At 38.5% G+C, this 12,643-nt stretch overlaps 2 protein-coding genes across 4 annotated transcripts; both read right to left on the bottom strand.

Moving 5' to 3' along the window:
- SEF (HIT-type Zinc finger family protein) lies at nt 1-6,519 on the bottom strand. Of its 2 annotated transcripts, XM_077376956.1 has the most exons (5): nt 6,369-6,519; nt 6,161-6,267; nt 4,609-4,711; nt 505-614; nt 1-409 (listed from the first exon to the last, which is right to left on the bottom strand). In XM_077376956.1, the coding sequence occupies exons 2-5, from the start codon at nt 6,263-6,265 to the stop codon at nt 206-208; spliced, it is 522 nt and encodes a 173-aa protein (XP_077233071.1). In that variant the 5' UTR covers nt 6,266-6,267; nt 6,369-6,519; the 3' UTR covers nt 1-205. The 2 variants fall into 2 exon arrangements, with proteins under 2 accessions (XP_077233071.1, XP_077233070.1); XM_077376955.1 differs by lacking the exon at nt 6,369-6,519 and having other exon boundaries at nt 6,161-6,360.
- A 782-nt stretch (nt 6,520-7,301) lies between these two features.
- LOC143875298 (Pentatricopeptide repeat (PPR) superfamily protein) lies at nt 7,302-12,411 on the bottom strand. 2 transcript variants are annotated; one of them, XM_077376954.1, is made up of 3 exons: nt 11,960-12,099; nt 8,821-9,552; nt 7,302-8,067 (listed from the first exon to the last, which is right to left on the bottom strand). In XM_077376954.1, exon 3 carries the CDS (start codon nt 8,023-8,025, stop codon nt 7,675-7,677), a length of 351 nt encoding a protein of 116 aa, XP_077233069.1. In that variant the 5' UTR covers nt 8,026-8,067; nt 8,821-9,552; nt 11,960-12,099; the 3' UTR covers nt 7,302-7,674. The 2 variants fall into 2 exon arrangements, with proteins under 2 accessions (XP_077233069.1, XP_077233068.1); XM_077376953.1 differs by lacking the exon at nt 8,821-9,552 and having other exon boundaries at nt 11,960-12,411.
- Nucleotides 12,412-12,643: the final 232 nt, after the last annotated feature.

Here is a 12,643-nt window from a genome sequence, read left to right as displayed (position 1 = left end):
TACCAAGAACAATTATATCATATAGTATTGAATAATGCAAAAAAAATCCTGTGTGCATTGTATATTGTATAGATTGGCATAACTTCTCTACAAAATAGCCTAATGACAGCAAATCTTCCGAGCATGGCTCCAGATCATGTGATGTGGTGAAACCGAACCAAGCCACCCAACAGAGAGAAGCTTATGACTGCAAGCAAGGGCTTCATCAAGCGACAAATTTCAAGCATCGGGTGTCGGTGTGTATAACCTGGCAACGGCACGAACAGAAGCGCATCCCACACCTCACACATGTATAGTTGGCAGTGAAGCCGCAAACTGTGCAAAAATGGCTATGAGAAGACGAGGTTGGGGGTCCAACCGAGGCTCTCAGATAGGAGGGCACATGTGGTGGCAAGGCTTCGAGGTTTGCCTGTTTTTAGGGGACAAGGAATGGAAGGTAATGTATCAGCAAGGACAGCCCTAAGGGATATTCAAACATGCAGTATATATGTACTCTTTCCTTACTTCATGTAACAGCTCTATGAAACTTCTGGGCGCCTTCTTGGCATTCTCGAGCGCTTTTGCCTGCCTAGTCTTCCGTTTCATATTCTTGGATTGTCTCTTTTGTATATATGCTACAATGGAAGCAGATGTTATCTCCAGACAGAAAACTATTTAGGCCAGATAACCAACATAAAGCATTATGTATGTATCTTCTTAATATCACTTTAAAACTAGCAGAACATGATAATTCCAAAGAAACAGACACAGTTCAAGCTGAACATTTGCATTCATGGTCATTCGTTTAGGCCCTGTTTGGCTTGCAGGAATTTCTGCTGAAAAAGTTTGGAAATGAGAAACTTTTCCAAAATTTCTTAGTTTTCCATTGTTTGATTACAAATGAAAAAAGTAACTTCAACCACAACAGTTCAAGTTTTATTTTCGGGGACATTCATTTATAATGATATCCCTATAAATAAGCCACAACTAAATCATTTCCTTTTAAATTGTGGAGACGAAATTTTTTTCCACAAGAATGTTTATTTTGCAATCCAAACATGGCCAGAGAACTTTTCGTGAATTTTAAATAAATTCAGAATGGGTTTAAGTTAGTAATAAGCGGGTTCAAATAATAATAATGTGAACAGTATGTTAGGTTTTATTTCCAATTTACTGGCAAAAAAAAGGTTTAATTTCCAATTTGGAGCCAGTCTTTGTCTTTCTAATTATATTTAGGAATCTTGAGGTTTAGTTTTAGGGTTATTTAGAGCTTTTGGGAGGGTTTTTTTTTTGGAATGAGCTTTTGTGGTGTTGTTTTGAGGAGATACTCTGAATTTTTCTGCTCATACAATGAATTGCTCAACTTTAGGAGTGGATTCCCTATGTTTTGAGTAGATTTCCCATGAATTTATTCTAGAATGCTTTTGTTTCATTTTTTTAACGGTGAAATTCACTTTTATTGCACAAGAAATGCAGATTACAGCAAGAACAAACGGGACAAGTTGTCCAGGATACATCAGTACCAACTATCCTAACTCAAACTAACCATTTTATGAAATGTTTCAGGTGACATTCGGACCGTAATGCCTCCCAACAGTCCTAGAATCTGTATTCAATTAAAACAATGAAAAAAAAATAAACAAAACAAAACACTATAGAGGAATTGAATCGATTCTATGTTCGTATATAACTGTATCTTGTGAAAAAAAAAAGTGGACTCGAATTGCCGATTATTAGACCTTCCCTCTCTAAAGCTTCCTTTCGTAACTTGCCCGCCATCTTGTTTGCAGATCAGAAATTCTGTTGTATCTAAAATCTTGGTGCAAAGATCTAATATCTCAAAAATGATCCCAGCTAGTTTCCACTGTCCGTTGATTTCCTGTTTGTCCGCGTTATCACATTTGTTTATCCTTCGAGAAGTAATTGTCCACTAAGAAATGATGAATTTAGACCACAAAGTAATACCCACGCTTCTGCTTCATTTGAATCACTCTCAGGCAGATACAAAGAAAGCCTGTAACATGGTGACCATTTGAGTCACGAAAAAGCCCCAAACATGGCTTTCCTTTGAGCTTCCATCAAGATGAAGTGTCATCCAACCAGAAGGGGGAGCCCACTTCTTTTCTTTGGCGATTGATTTTTATCCTTTTTCTCATATGATATTCCTCCAGTTCCTTAGTCAAGTGAGGTGGCATCTTGCTATTGTTTTTACCGAAGAATCTATATTTATTTACATTAACAACCTCCCCAATCTCTTATCTTATCATTGAAAGTTCTATTATTCCTCTCCTTTCATTTTTGCCAAACTAAGACAAAAGGAACACGGCTCCAAAGGACTTTTCCGGCCCTTTCGAAGGGACTCCCAACCCAATCAAGAATTATTTTCTTATTTGAATGTGGGAACACCGTTGGAACACCAAAGCGCTTTAAGATGGCATTATCATAGCTTCCGCAAGAAAACATAATGTGATCTAATGTTTCATCCTTTTACTAAGAACGCATCTACTAGCTTAGTAGAAATCTTCTTCTTTTGAGTCTAGTCATAATTGTTGATCTTCCTAGCCACTACCATCCAAGCAAATGCTACCACTCCAAGTGGAGCGGTAGCCAACCAAATTCTTCCAAGTGGAGCGGTAGCCAACCAAATTCTTCCAAGTAGAGATTTCTCCCCTTCCAATACCAATCAAGTGTTAAAGTAAGATGGGAAGGAGAAACCCCTTGAATGTCGGGGGTCAAATCCTCTTATCGGATTCGTGGCAGGAAATGTAAGTCTTACTAAGAATCCCGAAGTGAAGGGAAAATTCCGCTTTATTTGAGGTTTCTCCCATGTCTGATGCCTCATTTCATTGACCCATCTCCCCATCCCTATATTGGTCGCTAAGAGATATAGGTCTGAAAATGCATGCCATAGTGATAGTGATGGCTATCCTGACCATAAATCCTCCCAAAAACTAGCAATCTCCCCCATTCCCATCCTATATCTAGCTCTAGAGTCATAAAGGAATCTTGAACCACACATTGACTGTCATGCACCTAAACCTTAACCTACTGGTGGGTTCCTACAGTCCAATCCCGCCATTCTCTCCCATATATTTCCCTGGTGATTTTGTATCATAAGGCATCTTTTTCTTTTCCATACCTCTGTAGCCAGTTTCCTAGAGGTGTTTTGTTTCTCAATCTTAACTTCCGAATTCCGAGTCTACCATGGTTCTTTGATTTATAGACGTTCTACTACTTCATGAGATGCTTGGTTCTTTTATTTGATTCTCCTCCTTCCCAAAGGAAATCCTGTTGTAGCTTTTCCACTCTACTTGCTACCTTTGATGGTATCTTGAAAAGTGACATAAAGTACACCGGTAGGTTTGCCAATGCCACTTTTATAAAGTTGTTGACTGTGGATTTATCCATATATTTTGAAATTTGAACTCTTTGAGTTTATTGTCGAAGCATCCGGAGGAGTTCTAGCACTGATTCTTGAAAAGTTTGGAAGTAAGAGTAGGGCAGCACATCCAATTAAGCTATTTCTCATTCCCTCACAAGATCTGAGTAATCTAAGATGAGAATACCCTGGGTCGGGTAACTTTAAATGGTACAAGGGGAGAGAGAAACATGGTTGAAGTTATCGAAGCATCCAAACCCAAATCCATCCATCGAGTCAAGGCTATAAGCCAAGATTAGCTTGGTCCAATTTCATTTGAGGAGAAGCTGCAAACCAAATATGATAAGAACCCGATTCAAGCACAAATCAGGAAGGCTAAATCTGATCCAAAGAGACTCGAATCAAACCGAGACAATTGTACACAACTCTGCAAGAGGCTCTAATCAGCATGTTGTGGAGTATGGACTGTGGTATATCTGCCCATACTTAGGGCTTTAGAATGTGTAAGCAGCGCATCATATTCTGCTTCAAGTATTATAACAGAGCATACAAGCAATTAACACACTCGTTATGGCCAGTTGATGCACATGAGGATTTAAAAGGATAAGACCACAATGTGACTAAAGAACATACTTAGACAAAAGGGATTGGATGAACTATTCCAACACCACGATGAAAGTTGCATGTGTGTGAAACCAAATAACGGATACTAATGCAAATGCTTAACAAAAGATTTGTGATGAAAGCATGCATGTAATGAATTGAAACTAAAATATCATTTTTAATCACACAACAAAAGACATTTCAATTGAGTACCAACATATTGGCAAATATCAATGTGTTACTACTTCCAAATAACTAAATATTCACAAGAAAACATAGAAGTGTGAATACCAAAAAAAAAATCTCATCTAAAAGATGATATTCATTTGATTTTTTTTATAATGAGATGATATTCAATTGATATAACACTCAATGCCTCTAAAAGAATAAAAGAAACAAACATGCAACATTTACAAAAAGTGTGGAAGAAAACGCCGATGAGAATTGCAATCAATGCAAGCTCATAACTAAAAAAATGTTCCACTCTTATAACCACAAATATTTAAGTTTGGGTTGTCAGAAATCATCAGTTCTTAAAGACTACTATTTAAACTTCACAAGAAAACATGGAAGAACGAATAATCTTCTCGAAGAAAATGAATCCATAAATAAATGAACAAAATTAGCATAAAGAGACAGAGAGAGACCTTGATCATCATCATCGAGAGAAGCATCGTCATCATCATTAATCTCTACCAATTCCACTCTGGCATTGTCATTTTCCAAAGCCTCGAGACGAGCAAGAGCTGCCTAAAAGAACACCGTTTCATAAGAGGACATTCGGTCATTGGTGACAAGTTAAGATCGTAGTTCATCACACATCACCTTACACTGGGTTGTACAGTAGGCAGAGGCGCACCCACTACAGCATAATGGGTCCCACGTTTGATTTATCTGAACTAGCCACTTAATATGCTTTGCTTTGGATCTAACATGGACCAAAAATCACACAAATTATCCAATCCTAACACCCAATTATGTGCATTTTTTGTCGTTGAATGTTGTCAAAAACTACATAAGGCAATAGTTCACATTCACAGAAAAAAATACACATTATCAGTTGATGGAATTGGATGATTATTGTGATTTTTAGGCCACAGGCGACTGGGAGATCCAAATATAGGCCTACCAAATGGATGGTTCAGATAATTCAAAATTGGAATCCACTGTGTTATAGGGATCGTGCTTCATTGTATTACAATAAGGACGCACCTACTTAAGCATCCTCTTTCTATCATATTTGACAAAGGGAAATCATATTTTCACCCCCATTTTGTTTGTCTTTTCCTAAAAATGCCTCTATTTTCACCTTCTTTCGGTTGAAGATAAACGTTTTCAGGTGGAGATACTGTGAAAAGGAGTGGAAATATCATTTCCCTACGCCAAATTTCATAGTCAGGAACAGCCAAGTTGACCACATTCTTGAAACTCAATCAACCATCAATTTTATTGGGTTTATTGCAAACAACCCAATAACACAGCTTCCTAAAATCCTAAATTATAAGGATACTACACAGTCTTTTACAGTTTTTATTAATTGCAAATATATATAGTTTTTCATCCAAACACACCATAAGGGCCATTTGGATACCATCATTTTAAAATTCTAGATTTTTTAAAAATCTAGGATTAAAGAAATCTTGTTTTTTTTATAACTAGGATAAAAGAAATCTTGATTATTAAATTTTGGATTTTAAAAAATACTGTTTAGCGAACATCCTCTAGTTTTCAAGGATGCAACTGTGGATTCTACAAATACTGATTTTGGGTTTTCAATGTTTAATTTCTTAGTAAATAAAATTAGTTGGAAATTATGACCAACCCTCCATAGTGGATTTAGAATTTTGACTTAATACAGAGGACTGAACTGCATCTCCAAGGTTCTACACTCACCTCGTCCACCTCAATCCCTGCTTTTTCCATTCAGTCTCTATCTCTCACACATTTTTTCAAACATCTATTGTGCATCTACTGATCTGCCTCAATCCTTAGTTTTCAATGAATCTCTCTCACACATTTCGCTGTTGTTTGAAAATCTTAGGATGGAAACCTGGATTCTTTGTTTAAAATCCAAGTTATTGGATTGTAGAATCCAGGATTTTAGACACCCAAACACTGCTTACCAATGGTTTTCAGTTAAATAATAAATTCTTATGAATGGTTATAATTTAGTTTGTAAATTAGGGATATAGAGGCGACCTGAGTTCGATTATCGGTGCTGGCTAGAGCGGCAACCATTTTCGGCGCGACCTTGCGCGTTCGGCTCGAAATGCGGCGAAATGAGGCGGAAATTTCATCCTCCATTACTGGAAAAAGATAGAGAGAAAGAGGGAAGATGAAATTTTAGATGTATTTTTAATCAAGTTCTACAAGGTAGAACAGAAGATGTAAAGAGGAAAAGGAATACCTTGGTATGGCTATTTGGACTGCTGTTTTGGTGGGCCCCACCGAATAACAAGCAAGGCTGCAAGAGATTTATAAATGGCGAGCCCCACTCTATGTCTATGGATGGGTTTGGCTGGAGATGGTAGGATTCAACCATCAAAACATGATAGGAATGGTTTGGGTGGAGATGGTGGCCCACCCGATCAAAACGGCGAGCCCCACCCCAATGCATGTGTTTGGGTCATTTATTTCGGCCGAAATTTCGGTTTTTCCGAAATTTGACTAAAAAACCTGTTTTTATTATATTATTTTAATATTTTACCCAAATTTCAGTAATTTCGGCCAAAATTTAATATTAAATAAAATATTGGTTTCGGGTTATGTACCCGATTTCGACTGAAATTTCAAAATTACGGTCAAAATTTCAAATTCCAGGGTCCGAAACCGGTACCGAAACTGAAATTTTAAACATTGCCTGTCAACTCCCCAAAATTTCGAAATTCTAGGGTCCGAAACCGAAATTTTAAACATTGCCTGTCAACTCCCCAAAATTTTGAAATTCCAGGGTCCGAAACCGAAATTGTAAACATTGCCTGTCAACTCCCTCTAATTTTCCATAAAAAGTAGAGGAATGATAGATGCAAGGGCCTTCTTTAAGCAAGGGCCGGAGAAGGGCCCTTGAATAGATCCACGATTCACAATTAGTACATATCATAGGTATTGGATTTGCTAAGGACAACCGCAGAGAGGCAGTTCACAGCTGATTGTTGCATGTGAGGGCATCCACCTCAGATGAACTGAATGAATAAGATAGAATCCGTAGCTGCACTCACATGCAACAGCCTTCATACGATGGTCCCTAGAAAGTGTTGTAATACCAGAGAGTCCGGCATGTGAAGCAATTAAAAGTGTATATATACAACGGAATGATAAAAATGAAAAGGCCACATCATCCTGGCATCAAAACTCAAAGGATTAAGAGAATTATTAGCAGTCAAGAATCAACTGAATCCAAGTCTCAGTGCTAACAGAGATGTCATCCACAAGACAAAAGACTTGCAAACAATCAAGGGATTTGTTGGCCCAACTTTCACACGCAGGTAGGTGAGCTGACAGATCTTCAAATATTTTCAAGGTACTTATGAATGTCTCTCATGATGTTGCAGGTGTAAGCTGAGATCGTTCTTAGTCCACCATGTTCACAAGAACCAAGCATTCCGATCAATGTGCTGTACATAATAAAAATGCTTCTGATATAAAAACATGGGGAGAGAGTAGTGTCCGCAAGGGAATGGAATCGGTGATTAGATTAGCTCCGCATTCCATCCTCATTGCTGATCGTCACACAGGTCTTCAGGTGGATCATACACACTCATATCAGGAAACAGATCCAAGAAATCCTCCTTCACTTTCTCCCTCAGTTCAGGATAAGGGATGAGGCCTTTCAAGATGACCCGATAAGGCAAACACAGAGGCGGATCGACAGACCGCTTCATTTCATCATAAAACTCCATAGCTACGGAGGGCAAGCCACTATCCAAGAAAGCCCTGACAATGTCTCCATAAGTATGTTGATCGAACAGAACCTCCTCTCTCTTCAGATCCTGCCAGACCCGATTTGCCTCGTCAACCTTCTTGTTTCTTGCAAGCATGATAAGCATGTCTCTGTAAAAGAACATGTCCGGACGGTACCATATTTCTTTACGAACCGAGTCATATATCTGTAGAAAGGAAGAAGACATTAGTATCAGCATCTAGTACCAATATCCCATTTAAGGTTTTGTTGTGCTCTCTTTTTATACCGCAACATAGTGCTCAATTTGATTCAAAATGAGATGTAACTTGTTCCATTCAGCTACAACTGATTCTAAATATCGATACCTGGGTTTTCCTACAAATCAACTTCTGAACCTATAAACAGCTGAATAAGATGTAGAACATGTGTTATTGGGTAGCCTCATGCCTGAGGCATTTGAAAAATGTATATCTTCCTTAATTTGTTCCTTGATATTTCAAGAGTTAGATGAATAAGATAAGTATCCTGCTTTCATTGTCAACAATTCAGCCTCATTTTGTCCATGATTGACCATTTAGTTTAAGGGGATATTCAGACATGCATGTCACTTGGGTGGGTGTGACTGTAGGCATAGGCAATCCAGCATTTTCAAGTCTAGATAAAACATAATGTATGCTTTTCAAGTGGAGTCAGGACTCAGGATTGCATGTGTGTTGAAATATCTCTCTGACACAGAAAAAAAAAAAAAAAAGGCACCCACACTAAAGGAAATGTTACATCATAATTTCTCATGCCAAATTGCCAACCATCTAAATTTCTTCTTCACTAGTTTTCCATCAGTATTATAAAATCATAGCTTCCCCAAGTAAAATATTAATGAGGGAATAAATATGGTTTAATTTATTTATTTTTGAATGGCAAAAAGATCCTTTATTTAAAAAAAGAAAAAAAGAAGAACCTGCGACGCGACTGAGATAGTCAGGACAACTAGTGTAACAGAAAATATCTAGACTTCGATGCACTTCCTCGGCTATGGATTCCGCTACCTCGTCTTCAGGAGATACTTCTGCATCAGCCTCCTACACCAGATGGGCCGGGATTACCTAAGCTCGATCCATCGAAATTGAGCTTCAAAAATCCTTGGTCAAGGGGACCAACGAGGAGTTTCTTCCTCATCCCCAGAAATGCAACTCCCTCTCCAGTATCTCCATAAATCGGAGCTCTTTATGAACCTGAAACAAGAGAGAATCTTTGCCAAAATAATGGTTAGCGAGATAATCTTCATAAACAAGTAATGCGATCTTTTAACCAAGCCTCTAAAGATTCTATCATTATATTCCTTCCAGATGACCCATATCGTGACCAACAGCACCACTCTCCATAATATTCTCCCCCTACTCCTCCAAGGATCGAACATCCAATGATTATAGAGATATACCAGCCGCTCTGGAAAAACCCAGGAAGCCCAAATGTCCCTAGAATGAGAATCCAAATATCTCTGGCGAACCAGCAATGTAAAAAAATATGGTCTACGGAATCTCCTGCGTCAAAACAGAAGGCACGTGATCAATTATAAACATCCAGCGGTTTCTAAGATGATCCAGTCTGGGTCTTATTCTGAACCGATGTCCATCCGAACGTGCAAACTCTTGGAAGGGTTGGGACTTGGGATACTCCACACTATGGCCAGCTGCGAGTTAAGAAAAATTAGGATCAAGGTGGTGGTAGAAAGATTTGACGGTGAATACCCCAGGTCCTTCAAGTGGTAGAAAGATTTGACGGGAATAAATATGGTTTACTATAAAAATTTATTCATAATTTGGCATGTATTACCATTACATTACAGGTATGATGATGCAGCTCAAACGCACAGGTCCTTCAAGTAACATCTCATTTTGCATCAAAATGACCACTATGTTACAAGATGTAGTATAGAGGATAAAGAAAGAAGGAAAAAAGGAAAAGAAAAGAAGAAAAAAAAATGTTGTAGTGTTGTTAAACTAACCCCACGAAATCCATGTCTAATGATAGTGGGCGCCAGCTTTATCATAGCCCACATCAAAACCCATAAAACTAACTGTTGTGACAAACCCCACTTCTTTAGCGATCTGTGATTTCAATGGCGAACCAAAACGAAAGCAACCATATAACACAAGCAATCACACAAAAACACAAAGATTTACGTGGTTCAGCAAAGCCTACGTCCACGGCAGAGACGACGAGAAAATCCACTATAGAAACAAGAGATTACAAGAGAAGATCAGTATTTCTCAACCTAACCCACGAGAAACCCTAATACACCCCTTTTCCCTTCTTGAGCTCTCAACCCTCTTCTCAAAGACAAGAATACGAAATAAGCCCTAAAAGCCCCTTTATATAAAGCAAGCCAAAGCTTACTCTTATCGGGCTGAACATACTTAAAAACGGACTGAGCCGAATAAACGGGCCGCATCCGAGTCGCACACAATATTTCGGACCCCAACCGGGTTGAATTCAAGACACCCAACTCAACACTAACTGTTAGAATTTAACCACTAAGAACACATTCTTTTTTCTTTTCTTTTTTTGAATGGCTGCAATTTTCATTCAAAGCAAACAGGAAGACCGAGGGAGTCAACCTGGAAAATTTCAACAATCTAAACTCAACAATATGTACCATTCCTAGTTTTTTATTGTTATCGTGAATAAATTTCAACCAACGCAAAATAGATGGTTACGAAGAACATCAAAAGCCCCAAACAAGAGTCAGACCATTTTTTCGAAAGATAATGCCAATAGACTACTTCACAACAAAACACATTCTTTTTTTTTTTTTTGAATGGCTGCAATTTTCATTCAAAGCAAACGGGAAGACCGAGGATTTCAACCCGGAAAATTTCAACATTCTAAACTCAACAATATGTACCATTTCTAGTTTTTTATTGTTATCGTGAATAAGTTTCAACCAAAGCAAGAGAGATGGTAACGAAGAACATCAAAAGCCCCAAACAAGAGTGAGACCATTTTTTTTGAAAGATAGTGCCAATAGACTACTTCACAACACTCAACTCAACTCAACTCAACTCAACTAAGCCTTTGTCCCAAACTAGTTGGGGTCAGAGACTACTTCACAACAATTTATAAAAAAAATTAGCAACACGATCAGCCAAAGACTTCCCTTCAGAATGTATGGAGAAGGCCACACTTACAAGGAACTCAAATTGAGATCCATTTCTCTAAAGCCCTGCAAGAAGGGATATATCTTCTTTAGCCTAGTAAATTTTTTCATAGGTAAGTATGCTTGAACCCACAACCTGGTGGTTGAGATATGAAGCACCTATCAATTGAGATGTGGGTCCAAGCCAAGTAATTATCAAAGAAGAATTCATTTTAATTCATGCTTTGTAAGGGTTAAACCACTTAAGTAACCTTACGCTACCACATAGCATGTAGTCTAGTCTAGTACAGTCTCAATTGCATACACATATTCACCAATTAAAGCAAGCAAATAACAGATTCTGAGCTCTCAAAGATTGCATCATTTATTCTAGACTCCCTGAAATTTTGTAAATGCCTTGCAAAACATTGTTTCTTCCATCGAAACTTCGATTTAGCCAACCTTGAGGGCTTTAATCCACCCATTTTGAGTCCTCAGAGCATATAAATAGTTCCAACAAATTCCAGTCTAATCTGAGTTACAAGACTTAAAGAGAGTTCTATTCAGAGCTTCTCCCCCCCTCAGGCTATTAAAGGATTACATTGGACTTCTAACTACCAAACAAATGAATGCCGCACATATAGTTGATTTTCAAAGGTTATATAAATCCTCTTCTAACTTCATTTCACATTCTAAAAACGCGCCCAATCTCCAGAAAACGATAAATAAATCTCAGCATTAATTCATGACTCAAACTCACATCCCTAATTCTCCTCTCGTCTCTATTTCATGTACCCTCAAACCAGACAGAACCACAAGAGATAGATATAAAGATCACAAAATCAGGAAATTCAACAACAGGAAAAAGAAAATCTACACATATAATCCAATTCAGAGCGCCATGAGATTGAAGGTATGGAAAGAAGAAACAAAAAAAAGTGAAATCAAATCAGTAACTGACCTTCATGCAGAGGAAGACATGATCTTGGCGCTGGAACTCGGCGAGAACAGCAAGGAGATCAGATCTAAGAAGACGAGAGACGTTCGTTCTCATGAATCTTTCGAGGCGAATTCGATCGGATTTCAATCGCTTGAGCTCCTGAACTACGAACAGTCCTTCCTTTCCCATCTCCTTCTTCCTCCTCCAGATTGAAAGGCTAGGGCTTGAGGCAGAGAAATGGCGACAGGAAGCTTCGATTCCATTGCCGCGGGAAAGAAAAGAGTCTAGGGTTAGGGTTTTAAGAGAAGGAGAATCTAGGGTTAGGGTTTTACGAGAAGGAAAATTTCCGATTTCTAGTAGCTGTTTCGTTTTTTCTTTCAGTAGAGTCGAAGCTAATCGGAACATTGGGGAGGAGGGTTATGGAGGGGCAGGGGACGAACCCTTTATTCTGTTTCTTTTGGTTGCTCGTGGGCCAACTAAGTGGTTTGTGGTGGTGGTGTGGGGCCTTAAACTGAGATGTAATTCTTGCCCGTTGATCAAAAAGATCCAAATTGTGTTCTTTCACTACTTGTGGGACATAATCGAACCAGTTGGGATCATGGATCGAGACCTCATGAGCCTTGTACAAGACAAACTATGGGGGTTCCTCGGAACTTTCCTGGACTGTGGGTCACTCTAAGTCCGGCGGATTGTCGGTGGAAAGCC

The sequence above is a fragment of the Tasmannia lanceolata genome, unplaced genomic scaffold, assembly GCF_043159265.1.
Source record: "Tasmannia lanceolata isolate RefF3 unplaced genomic scaffold, GAP_Taslan_0.1 ptg000002l, whole genome shotgun sequence".
In the NCBI taxonomy this organism is placed as follows: Eukaryota; Viridiplantae; Streptophyta; class Magnoliopsida; order Canellales; family Winteraceae; genus Tasmannia; species Tasmannia lanceolata.
This window is presented reverse-complemented; position numbering and strand designations above follow the sequence as displayed.

Bases quoted from the DNA above. Each gene is read 5' to 3' on its own strand.
- LOC143875298 (XM_077376953.1), bottom strand. From the start codon at position 12,343: ATGTTCCGATTAGCTTCGACTCTACTGAAAGAAAAAACGAAACAGCTA. The intron at 8,068-11,959 runs GTCAGTTACTGA...TCCTTTCTACAG, and splicing joins ATGTCTTCCTCTGCATGAAG to ATATATGACTCGGTTCGTAA.
- SEF (XM_077376956.1), bottom strand. From the start codon at position 6,265: ATGGAGGATGAAATTTCCGCCTCATTTCGCCGCATTTCGAGCCGAACG. The intron at 4,712-6,160 runs GTCGCCTCTATA...GTGTTCTTTTAG, and splicing joins GCACCGATAATCGAACTCAG to GCAGCTCTTGCTCGTCTCGA. The intron at 410-504 runs GTAAGGAAAGAG...CCCTAAAAACAG, and splicing joins TCATAGAGCTGTTACATGAA to GCAAACCTCGAAGCCTTGCC.